We start from the raw sequence: 14,905 nt of genomic DNA, 5'->3' as shown, positions 1-14,905 counted from the left end.
ATACTTCATCAGTAGGGACAGGATTTTTATGTAATATCAAGGTGTGAAATATGTACATATTTATGTAAGAAAAATAAGCTGAATATGTACCAAAATATGTAAAATCATGAAAATATTTAATATCAATATCTGGCAGGTATAGGATAGGTAAGACTCTCCAATTGTGATTTCATAGACCACCCAACTTTTTTACTGCACACTTGACACATTACTATTTTTCCATCTGTAGTGAAAGCTTCGTCCATCACAATCCATGATTTTATTTTTGTCTTTAGGGTTGAAAATATAGGGACTATTTTAGTTAGTTAAAAGTAGTAGATAAACTCACTTGAACTAGAGAACTAAGTGAAATGAATGACACAACAGTACTGCAAGCACTGTTTTGCTTTACTGGATTAAGAGAAAATAAGAGGAGATGTGGGACACATGCATTTTAGCTGCTCCCTGTAAGAAACAAAGTACCTACTAAAACCTCAAACTATAGGCATTTACAAACTGTTGTTTGAAAAGTGACCTTCCTGTCTCATTCAGAAGGATAGGATTATTTCAGCTGAGAACCATATTTTCTAATTGCTCGGAAAATCCCATTTTCGTATAGGCGTACTAAATTTAAAGTAAAGAGGTCAAGCAATAACCTGAAAAGCTATTTATTTCTATCTTTCAACATCTTTCCAGTTTGTTCCTTTACTCCAGCTTCTTTTCAAAAGTCGGCTACTTTATTGCGGCTCATGTCAGACTTGACACGGGTTTTTCTGAGGGTGGGTAAGGTTGCAAATTATATGGAAACGGTTTGTTAGACGTGTTCAGAACAATTATACTTCGAAACAAATCATGTCGTCCTCGTCCCACTCCACAGCATGAAGGCAACGCTACTTTCTGAGTGATTTTTACAATACAAGGTACAGTAGTTGTATGAAAAAGGTTGCTTTTTCTTCACTCATATTTACAGTAGGCGGTATGGGGTGAGTGCCTCTATTACTTCCTGGAACTAAGGACATTATGTTTCGTCCAGAAATATATCCTTTCTTGGGTAGATAAAAAGGCTTTTTAAATCTGTGTATTTCAAATTGTAAACTTCCCCAGCAGAAGTATTTTTTTTTTTTTCATTTTAGAGAAGTAAAAATGAATAAAACCCCTAAATATGTAGATTTATGTAATACCAAGCCACGATATGTAATGTGGGGTAAATATGTAAAAATATGTAGTATCAAATTTTAATATATTAATGGTAATTACAAGCTTCGCAAAGATTTGTTATTCATATATTGTTGTTTATTGTTGTTAATAAAATAACATTGACAGAAATACAATCTTAGTTCTTCCCTGAAGGAGTAAAAAACTCGTGCTCAGGGAAAGGTTGAAAGGAATATAATATGTAATTACATAAAAATCCGGTCCCTATTCATCAGTGAAAGTTTTTTAATGAACAGCACTCCCTGCATGCTTTTGAATTTAGTGGTTCAGAATAATTCAACCTTCTTTACATGCTTGTGGATTACTTTTAACGATCACATGTGCATGTATACAAACACTAATTTTTATGTGATTATGTACGATATTTGCAGACAACAGATAAGGAACCTGTTTTGGAAGCTCTGACAAAGGCACTTGTACATCAGTACCCTCATCCACGCTACCAGCCCATGGAGTTATATTTCAAACTTTCAGTTTGGATCAATACTCATCTGCCAGAATGGGTGTTTGAAAAACTTTTCACGTAACACTTCCAGCAACACATGTTTTCAGGTAGAATCTCAGCTACATTTCATATCTGTAACTAGCAATTAGTAAACATTTGTGTTATTTTTAGAGAAAAGAATTCTCAAGCCTTTCACGATGTATTCATGTATATTTCTATAAAGCTCTGGAAATATTAAAAATGAGAGGAATTTCTTCTCAATATGTGGTAATGTACAATATTTCTAAAATATATATACATTTTATAATTAAATCTGAACAGTCTCATTAGAGTGCAGTTTCAAGTCTTTATTATCATATAAATTACTGTACAGGATCTTCTTTTCTAAGTCACCTGTGCGGAAAACAACCAGGCAAACAGGTTCCGCTAGCAGAAACCACTGGATGACTGTGTATGAACAACAGAAATTCATTCAATAAATTTTGTTGTTGTTTTCTAATGCCAGGTGTTTGACATTAAAGTCATTTACCTCTTGCACTCCAATATTTTTCAAAGATATTATCATGGCCAGCCACTGAAGCACAGATTTTGAGGTGTTCCGAATCCATTTCTTGGTTTGAGTTGCACAATGGGCAGTTAGGGGACTGATATATCCCAATTCTATGCAGGTGTTTGGCCAAACAATCATGGGCTGTTGCCAATCTAAATGCAGCTACAGACGATTTTCGTGGTAAATCGGAAATTAACTGTGGATTATGATGCAGAGAGAGTTCCATTTTTTCCCTTGAGATTGTGTTATCAAATTTTGTTTGTTGAAGTCTAAGTATGTAGGTTTAATAAATCTTTTCACAGAGTAATACGTAGATTTAGTAACAGGTCTGTAAGTAGCAGTGCTGCCCTTCTTTGCTAAAGCATCTGCATTCTCGTTTCCCAGGATTCCACAATGGGATGGTATCCATTGGAATACAATTCTTTTATTGAGTGATATTAATTGAGAGAGCATTTTAGTTATTTCTGCTGTTTGAGGTGAAGGTGTGTGTTTAGAGACTATTGATAGAATAGCTGCTTTGGAGTCTGACAATATAACTGCAATGGAAGTTGGCCCCATGTTTCGGCGGCTACTATGCAGTGGTATGCGGACAATAATGTTCACCGGTTGGACTGGCCTGCACAGAGTTCTGATTTCAATCCCACTGAGCACCTTAGAGACGAATTGGACCGGTGATTGAGGTCTCGGGAGATGCGGCCAACTTCCATTGTACAACTCAGTGCCATATTGCAAGAGGAATGGCAACACATTCCAGAGGATATCCTATACAAACTAGTGGAAAGCATGCCTGACAGGGTGGCTGCTGTTATAGCAACAAGAGGTGGTACTACGAGGTTCTAAAGGCACAAAAACAATGTCCAATTATTTTTGGTAGATAGTGTATTATGACCAGGATATTGTCTTCTGATTCTTCTATTTTATGTGGATTATTTTTTACAGACTTGCCTCTGCAATGTTCTCCACAGCTTGCCGGAAGTGATTCTTCCATCTACCTCATAATTACCCACTCGTACTTTACATAATCTGTTTCACTGTAGTGAATTACAATACAAGCCTGTTGATAGTCCCCTGGATTGATTATTTCTTAATAAAACTACCTTTTCTGGTAATACATTTCGTGATATTGTGGACTTCTTAAAGATTTTAATGGAGGTTATTACAAAGGTTCAGGTCTGGCATTTATCAATCACGCATGCATATCAGGTCATTAGCTTACATGCCACAGATAAGTTGGTGGGAAAGTGTTGATTGTGCTATTTTACACCACTGAAGTTTGGATGCATTTCATACAGATATATTAAATTACTTTCGTCCTGCTTCATTACAAGAACAGTTATTGGCAATTAATAGACCTTTCAGGGACCGGGCCAGTAAATTCTTTTTCTGTAAGATGAGGGCCCAGTCCTAACAAATTTACTCATAAATACCTTTATCCAATTTTTTTTAAGTTCATACATTTAACTAACATAAGTATTAATAATTAAGTATGGCGTACATAATCTTAATACAGTGAAACCTGTTCAAATCGGAACCTGAATAATCCGGAATTCTGTCTATTTCGGAACAATTTATTGGTCCCGGCAAAATTTGTATAATTACGTGTAATTTTTCCTGAATAAAACAGAAACTGTCCAATGCGGAAACGGAAACTGTCTGCTACTGTTCAAAACAGAAACAATATTTTGGACACACTATATTTTGTAATTATGTTTTGAAACAGCGTGTAATTTCAAGGAATATACGAAATATGTAGGTCACTAAGTTAAAAACAAGTTTTCTTTGCAAAATTTTAGAGGGTATGAGGGTGTATTGGCCTGTCGGTCATAAATTTTATTATCCTGTTGACTAGGCAGACGAGTCCCTTCAAAGATTTTCAATGCTTCACACCCGTATACTGTCTTATAGCTAGACAGAGCGCAAGTGTAGTGATTTCCAGGTAAAAAAAAAAGTTGCATTAAATGTGGCATTAACATTAAGTGATGAAGTAAAAGTTATCGAGATAAAGTAAAATTAGAAACAAAGTCTATGTGAAATAATATTGAAGTAGAGTTGTGGAAAACTCAGGTGTGACACTTTAAAAAATAAAGATCATAATGAGTGAATGGCGTGCGGCCAATATTGGTGACACAAGAGGAGCCAGAAAGCAACTGTTTATGTGAAAATAAATGAACTGTTGTGGGAGTGGGTTCTTCATGACCTTTCAAAGAACAAGCCAATTTCTGGATCTATTCTGCAAAGCAAGCTATTGAACTGGGAAAGAAATTTAATAAACCAGAATTCAAGGCTTCTAATGGATGGCTCCTAGTCCAGTTAATTAATAATGTGCAGTGATATGCAGTACAGTATTAGAGTATAGTGTTAGATATTAAATAGAATGAGATTAGTAAACATTAGTAATGTTTAATGACTGAGTGAGTTACGATAATATTTATACAGAAAATGAGATTTTAATCAAGATGATTCACAAACGTAATAAGCAAAAGAAAGCTGATTTAATGTGATGAGTGTTAAATGGAATATTTTGTACTTCTTGCAGTTTGCGGCATCCCATTTTGTTTTTCATATATATGAATGACAAAATATTGCATTTTAATGTCACACCTGAATAATACGGAAACCTGTCCACAACGGAAAAGAATTAGGACCATGTCACTTCCGTTGAACAGGTTTCACTGTACTTAAAGAGTATCAGCAGTTGAAACTTGGGAAATAATTTTCTTTTCTATTTTAAGTGCATCTCTTTTACGCATCAAGAATTATTATTATTATTATTCCAAAGCCATTGTTTTATTGTATCCAATGAAGGAAAAAATGTACAAATTTATATAGCGTATTGTATTGTGTTATAAAATGTGAATATGGTAACATTACAGTGCAAATGTAGGCCAACTAACCTCAATGTTTATTACAAATAACATCTTGTTAAATGTTTAATAGTGAAGACGAGCCTTTAAAAACTATAAGTAAGTAAATACATGAGAATTATGAACCTTTCACATGTGTCTGTTCAAGTCTTTTTTCATTCCTGGGTTTGAATCCAAAACTCTCAGAGCCATTGTCAAGCACTTGGAAAAGAACTAAGCTTGACAGCTTAAACATATACAAAGTACGGATTCATTTGATATATGAGCAATGTCCTTTGGATGTCACTGGCTGTCTCTTCACGAGTCCACATTTGAGATACTGTACTGAAATGAATACTGTATGTCTTGGGGTCATGAATTTATTTGTTGTTTACCATGTACAGCATTTAAATGGTACTTGAGATGTTCTCTTCTCACAAAACCTTTAGCACAGTGTTGACATGAAAATGGTCTTTTACCAGAATGTATAGTCAAATGATCTTTCAGACGAGCATTGTTCGCAAAACCTTTTCCACACTGTAAACACATGAAAGGTTTCTTGTCCGAATGTGTTGCAATATGCACTTTAAGCTGTTGACTCTGTGCGAAACATTTACCGCACACTGTACACAGGAACGGTTTATGGCCGGTGTGAACTTGCATGTGCTTTTTTAACGAATCCCTTCTTCCGAATTCTCTTCCGCACTGACTGCATGGAAAAGCCTTTTCACCCGTGTGCCTCACCAGATGGGACTGCAGATGAGCGGGACGTGCGAACCTCACACCACACTCGACACACGCATATGGTTTATTCCCCGTGTGAGTCCTGCTGTGGATGAGAAGACCGCTCTTCTGAGTGAAACGAGCTCCGCACTCTTCACAGCAGTATGGTTTTTCACCCGTGTGAATTCGTGAGTGTATTTTCAAACATTCTTTCAGCGCAAACATTTTACCGCACACATCACAAGAAAATGGTTTTTCTCCGGTATGAGACAGCATGTGACACTGTAGGCGTTTCTTCATCTTAAATATCTTTCCACAGACATCGCACACAAATCTGTGTTTATCTGTTGTATTTTTTACAGTAATGACTTTGCTTTCTTGGAACTGGTCAATGGGACCTCTTCTTACATCTTCCTGTTGTAATTCAGGCAGTACACTACTGGTCCAGGAGTCTGATTCAACTGCATCATGAAACCTAAGACAAAGATTATAATAGCTGGGATGAAAATAAATAATTTTTCTGTCTAAGAATAGGGTTGCCATATGTCTCCGGAACCATATTAAAATCGAGATCTGCAGCCTGGGATTCCGAAGCATAAAAGTTCTGATTTTCAGTGAACCCAAAAAATATATATATAACATTGGATTTAAATGTCGAACTGGTTCATATTGAATTAAACAATTGTGGCATACAATTCCAAAGCCCTCTAAATCCAAATCCACTTTTTCAGCAAAATTATTTTTAATCTCTTCACAGTATGGATTAATACACTCTACTGACCCATAGTGAAAATGCTCATCTGAAAAATAGTTACTTTTCCAATATCCTCTAAAAGCCTTGTCATCTCAGAATAAAAACAAAAGCAGTAATAGTTATTTATGGTACTTGTGAGGTAAGTGCATCTTTATTGCGCGAGTGGAAAGATTTAAGCACGAGGCGTCAGCCGAGTGCTTAAATTACACTAGGTAGGTTATGATGTAGGAGGCCATTAGTGAAGAATGGTATTTAAGGCATGGATAAATAACAAATTATAATTAATTATATAATTTTAATATAAATTTTTTTCATTTTAAACGTGTATTTTCGTCTTTTTGAAGTTTCAGGGATTATTTAGAACTGTTCACGGGACTAATGTGATTAAAATAATTTCATATTTTACTTCTGTAAACTTAAGAGGAATATTAAACTTAACTTATCATCGTGTCTGTTTAGCTCAGTTGACTAACACATATTGTTTTAAAATCCTATAAACCCAACTTCGCAGGTTCAAGTCTCCTCACATCCCAAAAGGTAAATTATTACAAAATTTAAAAAAAATACATATTAGATATGGATGCAATGCACAAATTACGACGTAGTAGATAGAGAAAAGAGAAGGAGATTGAGTGTATGTATATTTAAGAAATGGTAATAAAGAAGTAGAGGTAGTGACATCTAGTAACTAATATATTAACTTCTTGAGTAATAGTTGAATGGAAAAGTATACGTGTGTACCCGGGTACTAGGAAAATACTAATGAACTGTGAGATAAAGTCTTTATCTCACTAGTGGAATAAAGTAATGCTGAATAAAAGCCTACTTTACAAACGCAAAAGTATTTAGTAAAGGCATGTTTTTCGTTATGGTCATGGATAAAAGATTTTTTTCGTTTCCTGAAAGATTTGCTCGAATCGATTTAGAGGATTTTCGAACTGCATGCCTCAAATGTTTCATTGGTATGTCAAGGACAGAGTGTTTTGCTCAAGTCTGGGTATGGCTATTCTTGTCATTTGAACTCTAACTCTATATCAGCCACTTAGATTCTATTACTTTTTTCGACGAAGTTTATATTGCTCAATAAGTCAGTGATAATAATTTATCTATGGAAGGTAAGGAAATGGGTGCAAATTTTCGAGAAATTTCATGAGGAAGTTAGATATTTCTGCATTTTCGTCTATATGGTAGAATTCATCTCTACTCTTCCTGGGACCAATGCCTCTGTGGAGCATGTTTTTCTTTTTTTTTTTTTAATTTTCAATTAAGAGCTCATCATGGACTGACGAATGGACTTCTGGACATTGATACCATTGAAGCATTTATAATATTTAAGACCTATTTTTTTATTTATTATGTGTACAGTTTCATCAGAAACTTAAATTAAATTACTTAAACAAATCCATGATTCAAGGAAGTACGGCACTTCCACGCACAGACTCAGGGTAATTGTTTTCAAGTTTAATGTTATTTTATATTTACTACATCTAATGCAAGAAAGTTAATTAATGCATATTTGTACCTCTTTCATTTCCTATATTTTTAATTTTCACTTTTTAAATATGGCAACCCTGTGTATGAACCAATTCTTTCAAACTTGCGCTACATATATATTATGTACTATCCTAAGGAACTTCAAATCCAATTGCGATATGTTACATGTAAAAGAGTTCATTTGGATATTTCGAATATATAAGTGTAATTAATCCCATACAACCAACAGTACCTGATACCATGGTCTAGTATATACAGTCACGAAGTTCAATACGTAGTAAATATGCATCCATAGATAGTTGCTAACCACTAGGATCACTACTATCGCCTCATTACAGAAAATGCGAAATAGTACTGGCACAGTCTATTGTTCCTAACACCCTCACAACTCAAGCTTCGTGACTGTATACACTAGACTGTGCTGATACTATAACAATTCTTCATTATCCATATGAAATTATCAACTGGTCAAAAGTCCTATATCTTGAAAATATGTAGTCCTCAATAATAGCAAGTGAAAAGAATTTAAAGAATTTCATACTAACAAAAGTACTGGATTTTTATTTTTTTTTAATTTATTTTTTTTATTTATTTATTTTTATTTTTTTTTATTTTATTTATTTATTTATTTTTTTTTTTACAAGAAGGAGCTTAAATATTTGCCGTATTTACTCGCCTACTTTTTGAAAGTCAAAATACAAAATTTTGTAATACAGTAAAACCTCGATAAGATGCGCCCGCTTATTACGCTATCCCGTGTAATACACTTTTTTTGTCCGGTCCCTGCACATTTCATATATAATGTCTTTATAAAATACCCCATTTGTTGTGCTCAAGTCCCGCATAATACGCTGTTTTTGTGGAATATTTTCGATGTAATTTTCAGCAATGTACTGTAACAGCAATGAAACATCTTGGTCATTGAAATCACTGGTGCCATTAACCTGAAAAGTATTGGTATTCGATATTCGACCCTTTACCTGCGCATTTAAACCTTCATGCTTCATACCTTAATATACCCCACCCTCTTGTTACGCCCTCTTATTCGACTCTTTACTCCTCTTGACTCCTTACCTGCGTGGTTAAAGCCTACATACAGTTACAATACCTCACCCTCTTGTTAACCCTCTCTCTCAAACAGCATTCGTCACTCGGCTGTAATAAAATTCTGGAAATTTTTGCTGGGCAGTTTGTTGTCCTTTTGTATATTGAAGTGTCTGTGAATGTGATTACAATGAGTGTTAAACGAAAAGCCCTTTCTGTGTCGGAAAAATTGTAAATCTTACGAAAGTACAATGAGAACAGTACTCTTACTCAGAAACAACTCCCTGATGCATTAGGAATCCCATCATTTACATTAAGAACGATAAAAAAAAATCGTGACTCAATCACTACAGCTGCGACGTCGGGAGGATGTAATCACAGAAACTGAAGTGTGGTAAACATGAGGACTTGGAGAACACGCACACGGCAAACAACTATAAATGTTTTTTTTTTTCGAAAGAATTAAGTACAGTACATAATGTAAATGTCTTTGACATAGAGTACAGTAATTACATAATGGAGTAATACTGTATTACCTTTCATGAATCATGTATTTCAACAAAGAAAAAGGCTAATAGATACCGTATATGTCAAAATTAGTATACCCGCCTAATACACGGTTCTGGTTAATACGCATTAATACGCATTTTACACCCGATCCCTTGAACAGCGTCTTATTGGAGTTTTACTGTAATTTTGTTTTAATTATAACTACCTGTATTATGCAGCATAAAAATAAAATAGCGTATTTTTAATTCCCTTCCAAAAAAAATAATTTTATGAAGTTTGCGCCTCCCCCAATTTTCTATGTAAAAATAGAGAAAAAGGGGGGATCTTATAGCCAAATAAATACAGTAGGCAGTATGCTAATCATTCAATATGATTGAAAGTACTAGATGCTGGAATGATGCAAAGAATTGCAAGTTAAATGCACAACCTCGAGATTATACATTATATTGATGAGTCTCACCGTGAGCTGCTGTCATTCTCAATGTCTACTTCTTCATCATATATGATTTCTGGTTTTACAATTTCCTCTTTAACTGGTGCCAACAGCTCTTCCTGTAACACAATTAGTTTCGAAACTAGTCAGCCAAGTATTTTTATAATATTAACACAGTAAAGAAGTTATTGTGAATCAGTGATTATATCGTACAAGTGTTAAAAGAGTGTACCAAACAATGAAGAATTAATAAATTGCTAAAAATGAATGTTTAACTAAATGAATTATGGCATATCTGTATTCTGAATGACTTAGCATTAATTGTTGAGTTTAGGAAGGTCTTGACGAAGTAAATGGGCAAAAGATTTACAAATCTATGACATAATGATTTGGCACTGAGTCAGTATGTACACTAAGAATGTTGTGGACACACAGAAGTTTGGTTATAACGTTGTTCTACTTAACAGTAATTTCAAATATCTGTAATAGTGTCAACTGTTGATTTACGCAAAAACAACGTTTCCTATTGCATGCAGGAGGGCAGACAAAACGTTGAGCCATCTTTAACTCACTTTCAATAAAAGTGTTGGTTACAACATCGTTCAGGTGAATGATTCAAGTTAATATCAAGTTCAAATAAATCAGAAAGTCACACAGATTCAATGGAACATTATCAAACAATCCAGAACAGGAATGAATGCACTTATTTTACAACATCCGAAAAAGAAACTCCCAAACGTTATTGTGAATCAACAAATATGTGCTCTCTGGAAAGGAGACTATGCCACACAACTCGACTACATCTAGGAAATAAACTTAGAAGTACTAATAATGTTTTAAAACATTAATTTATTTTACTTTACAGAAATGAATAATTACTTTTATTTCATATGAAATTATCGAACAAGTACAAAGTTTTAAATATTTAGGATGTCACATCTATATATATAATTTGAACTGGTAATGGAAATTACGGGAAAACGGCTGAACGGATTTTAATAAATGACCCCTCACTTTGAAGCTTGGAACCCAACATTTTTTCAGAAAAATAGTAGTTTTCAATGAAATATCAATTTTCGTACATTATTTTCCTATTTTCCAAAATCCATCTTTCTTCAGTTTTGAGAAATAATTGCATTTCAGCACGGCCGTGATTTCGGAATAAAACAAAACACATACTACAATAAACAATAGCTATTACACGAAGACCATGACCTGCAGGATTGCTGACATATTTATAGTTCAAATTCAATTGGTTACTAAAACGTCAAGACTTACTAAAAATAATTTACAGGTCTGATTCTGCGGTGTGTAATTTTCTGAGTACAGTTGTGTATTGGATATTGAAATCTACAAAACTTGAGATGGCTTGATGACATAATTACCATTAGAAATTAAATTTCATTACAGTTAATGCCATTATGTGACTATTTTTCATTAATTATACATATTAATGCTATACTGATGATATGAAAGTGAAACGTTTTGGAGTTATATAAGTAGATATAGAGATTGTGTTAAATTAGATCTTCATTTCTATAATTTACTATTATATATATATATATATATATATATATATATATATATATATATATATATATATATAAAACTACAAAACTTACGTAAGATAATAATATTGTTATTAAAAATCAACTATTTTTATAGTTATTAATCAAATGGGGTTGGGTCTTTTTCACATATTTAATGGCGGTCTGATGTAGATACTTATATGCGTCATTCTCTTCAGTATTGGCTCGAGAGAGGAAAGACGGTATTACTTACTGATAAAATAAGAGGCCTACAAAATTTTGTAGTCTCCCAATCATTTCAGCAAGATCTCTTAGCAGAATAAAATGATTTTACCCTCTACATTTCAAGCTCTACATGCAGCAGCTATACCAAAATGCTATGTCTATTCTTCAAAAGCATAGCAAACCTGACTTTTACAATCCACAATGACCTGAAATAGCTATTGCTTTACTCCCACATGAAAAACACACTGATCGCTCTGACATTGTCACTTGCGTTTTCACGTTGAAACTCAAGATACATAGGATACATAGAGTCAAGAAAAAGTATTTGGCATAAAAACCATTCAGAGGGAGTATATTTCATTATTATGGAAGCAAATAACTTTCAAAATGTCTGGTATTTTTCATTGAAAATAAACCTGAAAAATTTTTATTGAAACGTCTAATGAACTTAGTTTGCAGCATTTGCTGCACAAGCCACAAAACCAGTAAAATAAGGAATTACAAATCAAACCAACAAATACAAAAATAATCTAAAAATAGGAGCAAAATAATAACACAAATAATTAGACAAAAAAGGGAATGCTTGCTCCTTAGTAAAAAGCTTAATTGCATCTCTAAAAGGCTGCAAAATACCAACAAAACCAACCTAGTATCCTATAATTGAAAAAACGATAGAAAGGAGAAAAATTACAAATTTCAAAGCATGTGTGGGACAATTAAAAGAACATTACAAACAAAAACAACAAAAGAAACAAAACTAAAGTTTTATAAAGCAATGGCAGTTCCCATTGTGACATATGGATCAGAAAATTGGGCCATGAATAGATCAGACAGAAGATTATTAGAAACATCAGAGATGAAGTTCCTCAGATACGTTTCAGGATGTACTCTAAAAGACCATATTCCTAGTGAAACAATAAGACAAGAACTAAAAATTTTTAATTTACATGAAAAAATACAAAATTACAAACAAAAATGGCATGAACATATTTTAAGAATGGATTCTTCTAAGTTAACTAAACAAGCACTATTATACCAGCCACAAGGTCACAGAGATGTGGAATGTCCTAGAAGACGATGGGAAGATGAATTTTGAGAGCAGAACGGGCCGAGGCCTACCATGAAGATGATGATGATTGTTATTATTTCATATATATATTTTTAAAAATTACAAATCTTTGTTTTCAAACGATATGTTTTACTAATTAGTTATACCTGTAAATTAGTTGAGAACTGTTGGCAAGACAACAGATGTCTGAGTGTTGCGTCAATAGTTTCACACTGAACCTTAAAATTGTAGCTTATGTTCACCTGCTGCACACACTGAGAACACACCTGTTCTGGCAGGCCGTCACCAATGCACAACTGTAAAATATGAAGATAAATAAATACTTTTCTCAACATTAAACATCTTAAGAGTGCAGAAATGTACGGCTAAAGAAAACACTTTCATTAGTTCAACCACAATGTAGTATATACAGTCACGAAGCTTGAGTTGTGAGGGTGCTAGGAAGAATAGACTGTGCCAGTACTATTTCGCATTGTCTGTAATGAGGCGATATTAGCGATCCTAGTGGTTAGCAACTATCTATGGATGCATATTTACTACGTATTGAGCTTCGTGACTGTAGTATATACTAGACTGTGGATCAACTCTGTACCTTTCTCTCATTTTGGGTTGCTATACATCCGAGATCTTCTGGGACAGTCCTACAAATGTGCCATCTGCCTTGGCATCTCAAAAACAATTCATGGGACGTGGAAATGTCACAGATTTTGGTGGAAAAAAGAAGTTAATAAAAGTATATCTAAAATTATCGGGGTAGTATAAAAGAATTAACCATTTTTATATTTCCCCTTATTATTTTTCTTGTAATTATTGAAATTATACAGAAAGTAATTATCTTTGAAAATCCAGAAAATTAAAAGTGACAATGCTTATTTCTTTCTTTCTCTTGCAAAATCTTTTTAAAAATACATAGCAAATTTTTGAGGCGCAGTGATATCAGACATAAAAATACGGAACAAAACCTTTAAAGTTACGAGATTGAAATCATTTACAATAAAAATACACATAAAATGTGTAGCCTAATTATAATCACTTAATTAAAAGCATACATTCGTCAAAATATATAATGGAGTGAAATAAAGAAGAAATAGTGCTTCAAGATGAATCATACAGTGTTAATTACATAATGTTATAAACAGGAAATGGGTTCAGATACTGATTATTTACATGATGCTCTAAGTTAGTATTTCAGAATAAATCTAATCATATGTTGACAGCATATTCGACAGTTACATTTTGCTATAGCAGTAAAGACACTGTTGAGGTGGATTAGTTTCCAAGATAAGTGGTTTACAAATCTCGTTATGAAAGGCTTCCTTTTGAACTTTGGTCATCTCAAATAAGAAAAGAACTCTTAATGCCCAATTACCACAAGAATTTTGGTTTCACGAGATCTTTTGACACCAGTAATACAGTAGAGAATAGCTTCGTAGTTATACAAGTAAATTGTTTATTATCTTATCATTAATTCCACAGTAATCGAATTCGTCAGCTAAGAATGAAAACCTCGTATCTCACGAAAACCAAATTTTACAGGAGGAACAAAAAACTGTCTGCAGATTTAATTTTTATATATTTTTTAAACATAATTGACCAAATTTAATTTTAAATCAGAAATAGAAACAGTTGTTTTTACACTTTTTACGGATGAGTTACGAGATTATCTTCCGATTAAGACAAAAAAAGCATTTTTTTTATTTGATATGCGAGGTTTTCATTCTTAGCCTACGGGATATTGTATTGATTACAATAAAAAATATATATCACTGCTTTTATCCAAATACAAAGTAAAATTAACCTTCAGTAGTGGAACCACCGTCATGACTTTGCCAGGAAGATTGTCGTCGTGTTGAAAAAGTGGCAACAGACTATCATTTGGTTGTATCATACATAGGCGGCATATTTTGTCGAAATTCAACGACATGTTTACCAATACTTAGAAAAATGTCGTAAGTTGCATTACTAAGAATAATAATAATACTGGTAACATTAGGTATCCTATACATAACCTCTCCTCACACCTCAATTCACACTTCAACTGGCCTCAAAACTGTGCTATCACCTGTTCAAGCGACATTCGCTACTGTTTGGT

The 14,905-nt window shown here is 33.5% G+C and overlaps 2 protein-coding genes across 4 annotated transcripts in view; one reads left to right on the top strand and one right to left on the bottom strand.

Annotated features, from left to right (window-relative positions):
• LOC138701203 (D-beta-hydroxybutyrate dehydrogenase, mitochondrial-like) overlaps positions 1-4,150 on the top strand; it is a 26,110-nt gene extending 21,960 nt beyond the window's left edge. For 2 of the 3 annotated variants that reach the window (XM_069827849.1, XM_069827848.1), the window contains exon 8: positions 1,566-1,970. In XM_069827849.1, the coding sequence (XP_069683950.1) occupies positions 1,566-1,721 (156 nt within the window). In that variant the 3' untranslated portion in view covers positions 1,722-1,970. Of the gene's footprint in view, positions 1-1,565; positions 1,971-3,128 lie in introns of those variants that run through there. The other variant, XM_069827850.1, reaches the window with a different exon arrangement.
• Positions 666-14,905, bottom strand: LOC138701201 (oocyte zinc finger protein XlCOF6.1-like). Its single transcript, XM_069827841.1, has 4 exons — positions 14,612-14,905; positions 12,960-13,109; positions 10,018-10,109; positions 666-6,230 (listed from the first exon to the last, which is right to left on the bottom strand). Exons 1-4 carry the CDS (start codon positions 14,735-14,737, stop codon positions 5,405-5,407), a joined length of 1,194 nt encoding a protein of 397 aa, XP_069683942.1. The 5' UTR covers positions 14,738-14,905; the 3' UTR covers positions 666-5,404.

This window comes from Periplaneta americana, chromosome 6 (assembly GCF_040183065.1).
Source record: "Periplaneta americana isolate PAMFEO1 chromosome 6, P.americana_PAMFEO1_priV1, whole genome shotgun sequence".
NCBI classification, from domain to species: domain Eukaryota; kingdom Metazoa; phylum Arthropoda; class Insecta; order Blattodea; family Blattidae; genus Periplaneta; species Periplaneta americana.
The sequence above is the reverse complement of the archived record's forward strand: the minus strand, read 5'-3'. Positions and strand labels throughout refer to the sequence as shown.